Source organism: Carcharhinus amblyrhynchos, chromosome 2, assembly GCF_965287045.1.
Source record: "Carcharhinus amblyrhynchos chromosome 2, sCarAmb.v2.hapA, whole genome shotgun sequence".
Classification (NCBI taxonomy): domain Eukaryota; kingdom Metazoa; phylum Chordata; class Chondrichthyes; order Carcharhiniformes; family Carcharhinidae; genus Carcharhinus; species Carcharhinus amblyrhynchos.
Window position 1 is genome coordinate 51,689,156 of NC_137325.1, and position 13,719 is coordinate 51,702,874.

Here is a 13,719-nt window from a genome sequence, read left to right on the forward strand (position 1 = left end):
AACCCTTTTAGGAAGTGCGTTCCAGATCATAACAACTTACTGCATCAATTTTACTTTCCTCTTGTTGCCTCTACATCTTTGGGGAATTTACTTAAATCAGTGTTCCCCGGTCACTCATCTGTGTTTCCAGTTACCAAGCCTTTCACCAATGGAAACAACTCTACCAAAGCCCTTTAGGACTTTGAACATGACTGTTAAACCTCCCCTAATCTTCTGTCCTCTAAGGAGAATAATACAATAGTCTCTAATCTATCCACATCACTGACATAGTGCAGTTTTGGTACCATGCAAGTAAATCTCGGGTGGGATTCTCACAAAAAAATCTAAGTGTTGAATTCACGTAAAAACTGGAGTAAATCCTCCTGGATTTTTAAGCAGGATTTTCAACGAAATCTCTTGCATTCTGAGCGCTGCTGAGTGCCCTAGCATCAATCTCATGAAAAATCTGTGGACAAGGCCTAATCCTGCTGGAGAAGCCAACAGCTTAGGGCTGAATGGCCACTGCGCATGCGCCAGTCTGAGCTGAGATTGAGCTGGCCAGCTCCGTGACCCCCCCTCAATTGCTGACCCCCTCGGGTGTCCAGGCCAGACCCCCCCCCCCCCCCCCCCCCCCCCCCCGCCACTGGCAGTTCTAACACTGCCCACCTTCCCCACATCAGTTCCGACCCCTTCCCCTGGGGTCCCGACACCCTTCTCTCCCCAACCCAATGGCCAGCCCTAGCCTCCCTCCCACTGTCACCACCAAGTGCATAGTGGCAGCGGGATCTCTCACCCCCACCCATCTTTCCTCTACAGAGACCCTGTCCCCCATAGGCCCCACTGTCATTAGGCCCCATCCGATGCCTGGTAGGCAGTGCCAAGGTGCCCCCTGGGCATTGTCACTTTGCTCCTTGGGTAGTGCTGAGGGCCAGGTTGGCACTGCCAGGGTGTCCATTGATGTGGAGATGCTGGAGTTGGACTGGGGTAAACACAGTAAGAAGTCTCACAACACCAGTTTAAAATCCAACAGGTTTATTTGGTGGCAAACGCCGCTAGCTTTCAGAATGCTGCTCCTTCGTCAGATGAGTGGGAGACCTGTTCACAAACAGGGCATATAAAGACAAACTCAATTTACAGAATAATGATTGAAATGCGAGTCTTTATCACCATTAAGGACAGTCACTTCAGCACCTCACTGTACTGCAAGCCCACGGGTAACCTCACTATGCTCCACTGCTCCAGCTTCCTCACTTAAAGGGTGGTGAATCTCTGGAATTCTCTGCCCATTGAAGTGGTGGAGGCTGCCTCGTTGAATATATTTAAGTCACGGGTAGATAGATTTCTGATAGACAAGGGAATTAAGGGTTATGGGGAGCAGGCGGGAAAGTAGAACTGATCCACTTCAGATCAGCCATGATCTTATTGAATGGTGGGGCAGGCTCAAAGGGCTAGATGGCCTACTCCTGCTCCTATTTCTTATGTTCCACCCTAAACACGTTAAAGAAGCCATCCCCTACAGAAAAGCTGTCCGTAGACACAGGATCTGCTCAGTTGAGGAGGATCGCAACAGACATCTCCAGAAGCTGAAAGATGCCCTCATAAGAACAGGATATAGCGCTTGACTCATTGATTGACAATTCCGACGTGCCACAGTGAAAAACCGCGCTGATCTCCTCAGAAGACAAAAATGGAACGTGGCAGACAAAGTACCCTTCGTTGTCCAGTACTTCCCCGGAGCGAAGAAGCTACGACATTTCCTCCAGAGTCTTCAACATGTCATTGATGAAGACAAACATCTCACCAAGGCCATCCCCATACCCCCACTTCTTGCCTTCAAACAACCGCACAACCTCAAACAGACCACTGTCTGCAGCAAACTACCTACCCTCAGGAGAACAGTGACCACGACACTACACAATCCTGCCACAGCAACCTCTGCAAGACGTGCCAGATCATCGATACAGAGGCCATCATCTCATGTGAGAACACCATCCACCAGGTACACGGTACAACTCGGCCAACATTGTCTATTTGATCCGCTGCAGGAAAGGATGCCCCAAGGCATGGTACACTGGGGAGACCATGTAGACACTATGACAACAGATGAATGAACACCACTTGACAATCACCAGGCAAGACTGTTCTCTTCCTGTTGGCGAACACTTCAGCAGTCACGGGCATTCGTCCTCTGATCTTTGGGTAAGCATTCTCCAAGGCGCCTTCACGACACACAACAGCGCAGAGTCGCTGAGCAGAGACTGATAGCCAAGTTCCGCACACGTGAGGATGGAGTCAACCGGGATTTTGGGTTCATGTCACACTATCTGTAACCCCCACAACATGCCCGGACTTGCAAAATCTCACTAACTATCCTGGCTGGAGACAATACACATCTCTTTAACTTGTGCTTAACCCTCTCTCTACTCACCTTGTCTGTACCTTTAAGACTTGATTATCTGTAAAGACTTGCATTCCAACCATTATTTTGTAAATTGAGTTTGTGTCTTTATATGCCCTGTTTGTGAACAGAACTCCCACTCACCTGACGAAGGAGCGGTGCTCCGAAAGCTTGTGGCGTTTGCTACCAAATAAACCAATTGAACTTTAACCTGGCGTTCTGAGACTTCTTAGGGAACATGTCCCTTTGACCTCCTGGGAGCCTCTATGACGACTCACCCCCCCCTTCACTACAGAGGGCAGCAGCTTCCCGCAAGTGGGGAGCTATTGTAAACCCCGCTGGAGTGAAACATGAAACATTCCTGCGGGGGGGGGGGGGGAGAGGTGGGTGCACTAGTGTACCCAGAGACTTCAGTCCCAGGCCCAGTAATTACATGCTAATTCTATTTTAAATAATAAAGTTTCAGGTAAAAGTTTATTTATTAGTCACAAGTAAGGCTTACATTAACGCTGCACTGAAGTTACTGTGAAATTCCCCAAGTCGCCACACTCCAGCGCCTGTTTGGGTCAATGCACCTAACCAGCACATCTTCCAGATGGTGGGAGGAAACTGGAGCCACTGGAAGAAACCCACACAGAAACAGGGAGATTGTACAAACTCCACACAGTCGCCCAAGCTGGCAATCGAACACGTGTGCCTGGCACCGTAAGACAGCATACTAACCACTCTGCCACGCTGATTTCTGGCATGGAGCTGATGGTGCTGGAAATCCGGCGGCTGGAGACTCATGTAGGTCATGGCGCCCAGTAAAGAGCCCGCAAAACGGCTTCTGCTCGAGGTCCCAGTCTGCTGCGCTACTAAAGCAACGAAGTGGGCTGGGAGAATCGACCCCCTCATCTCCAAGGGCCTTGACGTCTTCTAAAGTGTGACAAGCAAAAATAGCCACAATAACCCAGTTGAGACCAAAACATTATGTTATAAAGGATTAACATAGCTTTCTTGCTTTTGTACTCTAATAATTTGTGTGAATTTTGTGTGGAAATCAGGACTGCCACACCCTGGCCCCCCTCCGCCCTTCCCACCGGCCTTTGCTTATGCCTGACATAATACTATCGGTCTCTGATAATACGCAAGTCAGGTGGATGCCAGAGTTAACCACTCACGTGTCATTTTTAAAACACTAATTAACAAGCTATTAAACATATTATAATTTCAAGTTGCCCACGCCATTTTATGGCGGGTGCACAGGAAAAATGTTCAAAGGGATTGTGCCAGGTATGTGTCACAAAGATGGATAGAAAGGCTGCCAGAGGGGCTATGGCTAACTTTAGCAGGAGAATCTCTTGGTGAAGATGGGAGGGTTTGCCATTGTTGCAAGTTTTAATAATAATTTTGGACGTCACTGTATTTCTGCCAGTTCTTACAGTTTCCACCAATTGATTCTCTGCCAGGACTGGATCTGCTTTAGCACAGCTCTATGGGACGTCAGCCACGATGGAACACCATCACTTCAACCATGCTGTAATGATACTGCAGAGTGAGGTAAGTACAACTAAAGCACTTACCCTAGGCAAAATTTGAAGAAAAAAGCCACTATTTGCAAATGCAATATAAACCGTAGAAAGGGTATCAGTTTTTAATAAACATGGTTGCTGAACTGCAAAATATCATGGTTTATAAATTATACTTTAATGCATTTATAGCATGAGAATTTATAGTGTGGTAATTATTAAGCCTAACTTTAATACCAAATATATATGCATGACTGCCCACCCTATGCAAAAGCCTGGGAAATCTAGGGTTTTATTACAAATGAAAGTTTATGCTTACGAGGATTCTTTAACGGGAATCAAGTTGATTAGTGCCACACAATTGGTTTGTTATCCAATAATTTATGCCTTTGCATTTTTAGCAAAGCACAATATTGGATGAATTGCTATCTCCATATACCAGCAATCTTTATTCATGTGTGAAACCGTGATACAAGTTCTAAACCATTACTTCTTACAAGTTGTAATTTAAATATATTTTTCTTATTGAATTCTGTGCACAGGTTTAACTAGCAGAAAGCATTCATTGGCACACAAAACTTTACTCTCATTTTTGCAGTGACAACCAGTCTTTCTTGCTGTCATTATCAGGATCTTTTAAAAATCTTTTTAAAAATTTTAAAGATAGCTAGGATCTTGGCACTCCCCACACACAAACACATGAAAATAACTTTAAAATTAAAACTGTTGAGACAGTTGTTCATTTTCAACCATTTATCTAGTTTACCTAATAGCTTGCCAGTAACCAATCAGTTGGAAATCTGCAATGTTGCTAGTAAATAGTGTATTGCTCCATGGGAAATCTTTTCATTTGTTGTTAGGCGCTACTGAGTGATTTTAGTTTGCATTAAAATGTAAGATCTTTATTCCCAACCTTAGCTGAGTTCAAGTCACCCTGTGTTTATATACGGTGATCCAGGGTTCAGGTCATAACTTCAGCCATTAAACATGAGTGCTATAGAATAATTGGGCGGGATTTTATGGTCTCACTCAAGTGAGACCAAAAATTCCCGCCTGAGGTCAACAGATATTTCCGTTGTCCATCCTTCACCGGCTCTGATTCCATGATGGGCGAGGCAGTAGAATCCCGGTGATTTTTTATTTTGAGTTGTTTATACCCTTTTCCCAAGATTCCACAAAACTGCCATTTGGAAAGCCTTTTGAAAATTCTGGGTGGTTATATATTCAGACGAAAGGTATTTCTGCCATCCACAATATTCAGTACCTATCCATTCATTATATAACCATATTTTTCCTACCAAAAATATATCATCTCACCTTTATTCACATTCTAATCCTTTTGTCCCTTCTGCCAAATGTCTTCCTGAAGACTCTTGGTTCTTCAATCTGTCTGTCAAATCTTCAGTCTCAGATCTTTGTGATTGTGTTTGCTATGTCCAAATCCAAATCACCCATAGATAATGAGAATAAAAATTAGTACACTGAGGTATATCATTTCTAACCTTTAAATTCAAGCAAATCAACGCAATTATCAAACTTCTTTGTTTCCTGTGTGTTAAGAACATAAGAACATAAGAAATAGGAGCAGGAGTAGGCCATCTGGCTCCTCGAGCCTGCCCCGCCATTCAATAAGATCATGGCTGATCTGTCGTGGCTCAGTTCCACATTCCTGCCCTCTCCCCATAACCCTTAATCCCCTCTCTTATCAGAAACCCATCAACCCGCGTCTTAAAAATATTTAGCGAGGTAGCCTCCGCCACTTCAACGGGCAGAGAATTCCAGAGATTCACCACCCTTTGCATGAAGAAGTTCCTCCTCAACTCCGTTCTAAACCGCCCCCCCTTTATCTTGAGGCTGTGCCCCCTAGTCCTACTGTCCTTTCTGAGCGGGAAGAGTCTTTCCACCTCTATCCTATCCATCCCATTCATCATCTTATACGTCTCAATGAGATCTCCCCTCATTCTTCTAAACTCTAACGAGTACAAGCCTAGTTTATTCAGCCTCTCCTCATAGTTCAACCCCCTCAACTCCGGCATCAGCCGAGTAAACCTCCTCTGCACTCCCTCCAAGGCCAAAATATCCTTGCGTAAGTACGGCGCCCAAAACTGCACACAGTACTCCAGCTGCGGCCTCACCAATGCCCTATACAGCCGCAGCAAGACCTCCCTACTTTTATATTCAATCCCCCTCGCTATGAAGGCCAGCATCCCATTGGCCTTCCTGACCACCTGCTGCACCTGCAGGCTGGGTTTTTGCGACTCATGTACAAGGACCCCGAGGCCCCTCTGCACCGTCGCCTGCTGCAGTTTTTCTCCACGTAAGTAATAGTCCTTCCTACCATTATTCCTACCAAAGTGGACCACCTCGCACTTGCCAACATTAAATTCCATTTGCCATTTCCTGGCCCATTCGCCCAGCCTATCTAGATCCTTCTGCAGACTCTCCACACCCTCTGCACAATTTGCCGTTCCTCCAATCTTGGTGTCATCAGCAAATTTCGACACCATACCCTCGGTTCCCTCCTCCAGATCATCTATATAAATGGTAAATAGCTGAGGCCCCAGCACCGACCCCTGAGGCACTCCACTAGTCACCAATCCGAATAGCACCCATTGACCCCCACTCTCTGCCTCCTATTTGACAACCAATCCTCTATCCACGCTAACACCCTACCCCCAACTCCATGCCCCCTGACCTTCTGCAATAACCTCTTGTGAGGTACCTTGTCAAACGCCTTCTGAAAATCAAGAAAGACCACATCCACCGGCTCTCCTCTATCCACCGCCCTAGACACATCCTCGTAGAACTCCAGTAAATTCGTCAGACACGACTTCCCCTTAACGAAACCGTGCTGCGTCTGCTCTATCAAGCAATTCCCCTCAAGATGCCTCGCTATTTCCTCCTTGGTGATGGTACAGTGCATACGCCAAAGTATTTCCAGCCAGCATGCTGTGAGATACTGTTTCTCATTTGATCACTTCTACAGTATGCAATTCCTCACCATTGCAATTTCAATCACAGTCCAGAATTTTACCATCCCGCCCACCACTGGAATCGGAGCGGAGGAGGGGCAGAAAATGGAAAGTTCCGTTGACCTCGAGCGAGATTTTATGGTTTCGGGGCAAGAGAGGCCATAAAACCCCGCCCAATATCTCAATTCCTCTTGCCCTCTCTCTTACAAATTCACTGTCCTGCTTTCACTACGTTTCTCGATCCATATAATCTCTCCTACCCATGATTATTTCCTCAACTATAACAGTTCCTCTGGCTTGTCAACTCCCGCAGTCTTGATCAATGTCAAGGACATCTCTGTCTCGTATCTATCATTGTGGTGGGCAACCTGCAACCCTGGGGCCACAAGCGGGCGATATGGGTTCCGAGTGAGCTCCACGAGACATTTTGTTGACCGTTGCCCACGTGCAGGGTTGCCACATTCCACTGATTCCTGTCCAGGTAGTTTTTTTCCTACCAGTATAACTGAAATGATATACACGTAAAACAAGGGCAAGTGAAATGAAATGCTTGCTGATTGCACACAACATCAATTGTGAGAGCTGTGCACGCCCTCTGCATCCAAAGTGCAAGTATTTGTTTTATTTTTGCTATTTGAAGTTGATGATAGTTTTATTAATATATAAATGATTAAACATCTTGTTTTGAAATATTTGGTGAGTGTTAAATGTATTTAATCTTACTCATGGGTTGATGGTGAGTGAACAAGCCTGATTTCAATCTTGTGGCCCACTGAAATGAAGGAGGGCCGCTCATGTGGCCTACTCACCAGCCTAGGTTGCCCATCACTGATCTATCATCTCCCACAAACTTCTACACCACACTTGTCCAACCTTGTTGCTTGGGAGGCCACTTATGAGTAAACTTAGAAAGCTAAGCAACAAAATCAGAAAATGCTGGAAAATTTCAGCAAGTCTGAAAGAATCTGTGAAGAGAGAACAGAGCCAACATTTTGCATCTGGGTCAGCATTTGTCAGAGCTGAAAATAATAGGAAATAGGATGAAATTTATAGTGTTGTGGTGAGGAGAGGGCAGGGAAGCACGGTAGCAGAGTGGTTAGCACTGCTGCTTCACAGCGCCAGGGACCTGAGTTCAATTCCCGGCTTGGGTCACTGTCTGTGTGGAGTTTGCATATTCTCCTCGTGTCTGCATGGGTTTCCTCTGGGTGCTCCGGTTTCCTCCCACAGTGCAAGTTAGGTTGGTTGGCCACGCTAAAAATTGCCCCTTAGAGTCCTGAGATGCGTAGGTTAGAGGGATTTGCGGGTAAATATGTAGGGATATGGGAGTAGGGCCTGGGTGGGATTGTGGTTGGTGCAGACTCGATGGGCCTAATAGCCTCTTTCTGCACTGTAGGGTTTCTATGATTCTATGATTGGATAAAGAGCTAGCAGATGGTGGATTTGGGAGAGATTGACAAAGGTATCATAGACAGAAAGGGAATGCAGTGATCATGGCTAAGAAGGGTGCTGATAGCAGCACATTAAAAGATCAGAATGTGTAAATGTCTAAGGACAACCTGAAACAGGTAACAGATGATCCTCGTGGAGTGGGGGGAGGGAAGACAGTGGTAGGCGGAAAAAGATGGAAAGTGAGATTAAAACAATGAAAAATGAAGCAACGGAAGAAATGAAAATAAATTTTAAAAAATAAAATAAATTGATGGAAATGGGGTGAGGGTGCAACTCCAGAATAGGATCCTTGAACTGAAGGATGCTTTCAGCTGTAAAAGAGCCAGCGCCATGTCCGCTGCCACCCTGGCTGTATCATCCTGGCTGTGTTTCCTGCATGAGTGTTTGAAGAGGACTCAGTATGGAAAAAAAAAGCCTGTTTGTAAACATTGTGGTTAAGGACAAGTACATTTATAAATATTGCAATTAAGTACAAATGCAAGTACTTGAGGTCTACTAGATTGTATCAACAATGAACTGTTTGATCTGCTCTGTAAATGTAAATCTGAGCACGATAAAGACTTCAAACAGCAGCTGCAGTCTTTTCAAGCTTTAAGAATGAATTTTCTGAGTGAAACTACTTCAAAGGGGAATTCCCCAGTGAAAATGACATCTCCTATCAGTTTCAGAAATTCAAAGGGGTCTGCTTACACCTGTGTCTTCTGAACGAGAGCAAGGGGTATGTCTTCAGTGAAAGAGAGTGCTGCTGTGACCTTTAAGGCAGCCATGTGTTCAGGGGTCATAGATATTCACGTGACCAGGCCATTTCAAAGGTTTCACAGTACATTGACAGGATTAAAGATATCAACCGGCAAGGTGCCTGGAATCACTATACCAATAGCAACTTCCACCTTTTCCATGACTAAAAGGGACACTGCAGCCATGAGACACCCATTCCAGGGGACAATCCCGAGGTCAACCCTTCCACCTAGCCCAAGCCTACTGAAGCATCAGGTCCTTTGGGGGATCCTCTCTCTACAGCTTGGCAGCAACAGAGGTGTGCATGGGCACAGCACTTACCTCCTTGCACACACACACACCCACCCCCTCCCCTTCCTTAGGGTCTAAGGCGCCAGACCAGGATGTCAGAGCCAAAGTTCCAGAAGGGAGTGCAAGTTGGCACTGAGATGTAGCTACTGCTGAGTCTATCAGCAACCAATGCATGGAGAAACCAGCATGTGATTGGATGAGTAGGCCCTGAGCATTTTTAAAAATTCTGTCAGGGAAGTTGTGGAGATTGACAGTTGCTTACACAGCAATGATGTGGCAGGCCATGTGAAAATGCCTTGTGGACTGGGCCTTGGACAAGTTTGTTCTACACCATTCCAACTCTTCTTCCTTCTGCACCTTTGCACCTTCCCATGGGAAAGCAGAATTATGCAAGGTCACTTACAGCAACACTCTCAATGTTCCAACTGCTGGTCTTTCCCCTGCCTTTCACCATGGTAACTTTTGATTTTCTCAATGCTTCCATCACCATCATCTTTGATGCCCTTACCCTTAATTACTCACCATTTCCTATTCCAATAAATGATGTAAACTTTTCTGGTAGTTAGCTACCCTTTATTCAATTTGCTTGGATAGCATCAAGTTCTCCTGTGCCTAGCTTTCCTCTTTTATACATGACCACTATTCCAGGGTCGTCCAAGATGGAAGATGGATTATCCAAGCCAGGAATACATAATAAGGCTTGGCTGAGAGCCAAGAAAACCATTAGCCTATTGAAACACCTGCAATTGACAGCGCTGGCTTTCTGATCTATGCTGTCAATTACACAATAATTATTGACACAAGATAAAGAGGTTTCAGATGCTTGCATAATATGTTTCTGATACTTTAAAGCATCTGGACAATTCATACTTTAATTGGGCCGCAATAAAAAGGAGTTTTTTTCATTATCAAATCAATGACTGTTTTAAAGCTGTTTTACACATCCTATTGTCCCGTCAGGGTTCATTGATTCTGTACAATGTATAGTGGGTGAATGGGTATGGAAGTGCCATACTTGGTAGGTTATAGTTGTTAGGTGAGGGCATATCTTAGAAAGGGGAATCATGGGTTATAATAGTTGTTTAGCAGATATATCTTGGCATATGGGGGCTTGAGGGGCCAATGTAGATGTGGGAAGCATAAGGTGGCAAGGCTGCTGGGCGTGGGGGATATGAGAGGTGAGGGCTGAAGTTCATTTCAGTTTTTATTACAACTGGGATGAAGTCCCACAGCACTGTGGCCTGTAAACAGTCTGTGTCTGCTCCCGTGAGCCCTTGTAGCTGCCTCCAAATTTCCTTCACAGCCAGCACCCTCCGTCCCCCCAACAATGATGACACTGACTTATGGGAAGTGGAGGAAGAAAAGTGCTGACAAATTTGGAACAAATTAAAAACACATAGGATAATAATCATGGGGAACTTCCAACTACTCTCTACTGGACAGGTGTTAGGCTCCTGGACCAGAACTGCAAGGTATGTTATGAAGCCAGACTAAACCCCACAATTTTTCTATTTTGGCATAACATGAGGGAAGGATACTTCCTTCCAGGAATTATTCCATCAACAAAGTAGGGATCTTTTATAGTAAAACAAACTTCATTGAGCGGTATAAATATAATTCTGATAAATGAAGCAGCTTCACAATTAACAGTTAAAACAATATTTAAAATGAAAGGAAGCAACTTTAGTTTTTGACCTTATCATTGTTTCAATTCCAAATTAGCAACATTCATCTCATATTCCTAAAGGCCACTTTAAATACAGTTGGCAATCTCAAATATAAATGCTACAGTAAGTATAGATAGCCTTTGAGTTTTCAGAGAGATATAGAGCCTTCAAAAGTCTGCAGAATTCTTTGAACTGCAACCAGATTTCAGCTACAAACTAAACTGCCTTCTGCAAAAGCTTTTTTCTCTCTGCACATATATCATCACATGACCCTGTCAATCACTCTAATTAGAAAACTCAGGGAAACTTAAGTAAACAAATGTCCATTAACTCTACTTAACATAAACACTTGAACGGCTAAAATTAGTAATTTATCCTGCTCTCCTAGAGTCTGAGCTGCATTCCCACCAGACATATTGACTGTTGGTAGCATAAAGCTGATTTTTTTCCCCCAAATACAGAGAAACAATTGATATGTATCCCTATCAATTGCACCACCACCATCACATAGAAGAGGAAGAAAAAGAGGATAAGGAGTTCCTGCATGTGTACAGGACTCCTTTCTAACCCAAACTATCAAAAAAAAGCCCAACAGGAGAAGTTTCACTATCAGATCTAATATTGAAGAATGAACCAGAGCAGGTAAGCAAAGTAGAAGCAGAGGAACATCTTCATCTGTAGCCATGTTAAATGTGCGAGATTATAGGGATAGGGTGGCAGTCAGGGCTTGGGTGGGTTGCTTTTTAGGTAAATCAGTGCGGACTCAATGGCAGATGATAAAAAGGATTTATGTATGACTAAAACCAGGTCAGTAGATTGGAGAACAGCTGAATTTTAAGGGCTGAAAACAGAACTTTGGAAAATAAAGTGGGTAACAGCATTGGCAAACAAAAATTTACAAAAGTACATGTAAAATGGTACTCAGCAAATTACAGGGAAAATATATTCTGCTAAAAGAAAAGAACACCAGTGGGACTCCACCAGTGATTGCAGACATAGAGGAACAACTGAGAATTAGATAAGAGGCATACGTTAAGCACAGAAACAGCAGAGGAATGCATGGTCAGAGAAAATGCAAAGTGATTAGGAGAAATCAAAAAACAAAAAGCGTGGCATAGATTATCAAGGAATGTAAAACAAAATAATAAAATATTATACAAGCGCATCAATAAGAAAGGAAAGCTATGGTGGGAATAGGAGCAGTTAAGGAATAGACTGGGTATGTTATCTAATTTTTTTTGTGTTCTTGGGATGCAAGCATCGCTGTTTAGACCAGCAATAATTTCCCATTCTTATTTGTCTTGAGAATGGCAAAACCATAGAGAGATGGCAGAAATATGAAACAATTGTTTTGTTCCTTTATTTACCAGAGAGATAGAACAAGTAAATATGACATTGAATGATGAGGTGAACAGTGAAATTTAATACATCTTAAATAAAAATGGGATATATTTACTAAGCTAACCAAATCAAAGAGCATAAAGTCCCTGTTTCAACGTATTATAGCCACACATTTCAAAATAATCTAGGGGAGATAGTAAAAGCATTACCGAACATATTTAATACTTTGCTAGAAAATGGTAGCATGTCAGGGATTGCTTATGTGATTCTTATGTTGAAGAAGGGGAGGGTTGGTACAGAACATATCCAGGGAATAACATCAATAGTAGAAAAAAAATGGAATTCTTACTGAAACAGAAAATAGGAGAATGTCTAGAAATGGGAAATACAATAATGAATAGTCAGCATGAATTTCAAAAGGGAGAATCTTGTCAACCTTTTCAAGTGTTTTGATGGGTACCAGAGAGAATAGACAATGGTAATGCAGCAGATGTAATCTGGAGTTTCAAAAGGGCTTTCATAAAGCATCTCATAATAGATTAACGACTAAGATCAGAGAATGTAGATTCAGGGGACAAGTGACAGAATGGATCCTAGTTGACTTCAAGACAGAAAGCAGAGAGTACTTGTTCAAAATGGTGAAGGCGGGAAGTAGTGTTCAACAAGGACCTGTGCTGGCACCACAGTTGTTAACATTTTGCAATAACAAACTGGAGTTTGCAATCAAAAACACAATATTGAAATTATGGCAGATGACACCAAATTGGAGGATAATCAATTGAGGACTGCAAGAAATTACAGAAAGGGGATGAGAATAAATTTGTAGAATGGGCAAATAATTCCCAAATTAGTTTTGACACATTAAATGTGAGGTAGTATATTTTGGCAAGATAAACAGGACAACCATTTCTTACTTGAAAATCTAAGTGCAGTCGAAGAAAAAAAGATATCTCAGAGTAAACACACATGAATTACTAAAAATTGCACCATGGGTTAGCAAGGCAAATAAAAAAAGCAAACTAAGAACTAGGCTTTATTTCAAGAGGTCTAGAATTGTCAAGAAAGAAAATTGTATTTAACCTATATCAAACCTTGATTAGGCCACACTGTACAGCATACAATTCTTTATATATAAAGGATATAAAGGAAGTGGAAAGGGTTCAAGAAAAACTGATAAGGACCTACCTACTAGAAATGCAAGGGTATACATATCAAGAAGTGATGGAAAGCTGAATCATTTCGTTTCAAAAAAAAGGGATAACCTAATAAGAGATATTAAATTCAGAAATGTTTTGAAAGAGTGGACACAGGGAAAATGTTTCTTCTTTTAAAAACTCATTACACTAAGAGTGATGAGGATGTAGTACGCACTA

The 13,719-nt window shown here is 43.1% G+C and overlaps 1 protein-coding gene across 1 annotated transcript in view; it reads left to right on the forward strand.

Annotated features, from left to right (window-relative positions):
* The window catches only part of pde11al (phosphodiesterase 11a, like), a 270,592-nt gene that overhangs the window by 202,075 nt on the left and 54,798 nt on the right, over nt 1-13,719 (forward strand). Inside the window, exon 15 of the mRNA XM_080216102.1 lies at nt 3,829-3,919. Within this exon, the coding sequence (XP_080072228.1) occupies nt 3,829-3,919 (91 nt within the window). The remainder of the gene's footprint in view (nt 1-3,828; nt 3,920-13,719) is intronic.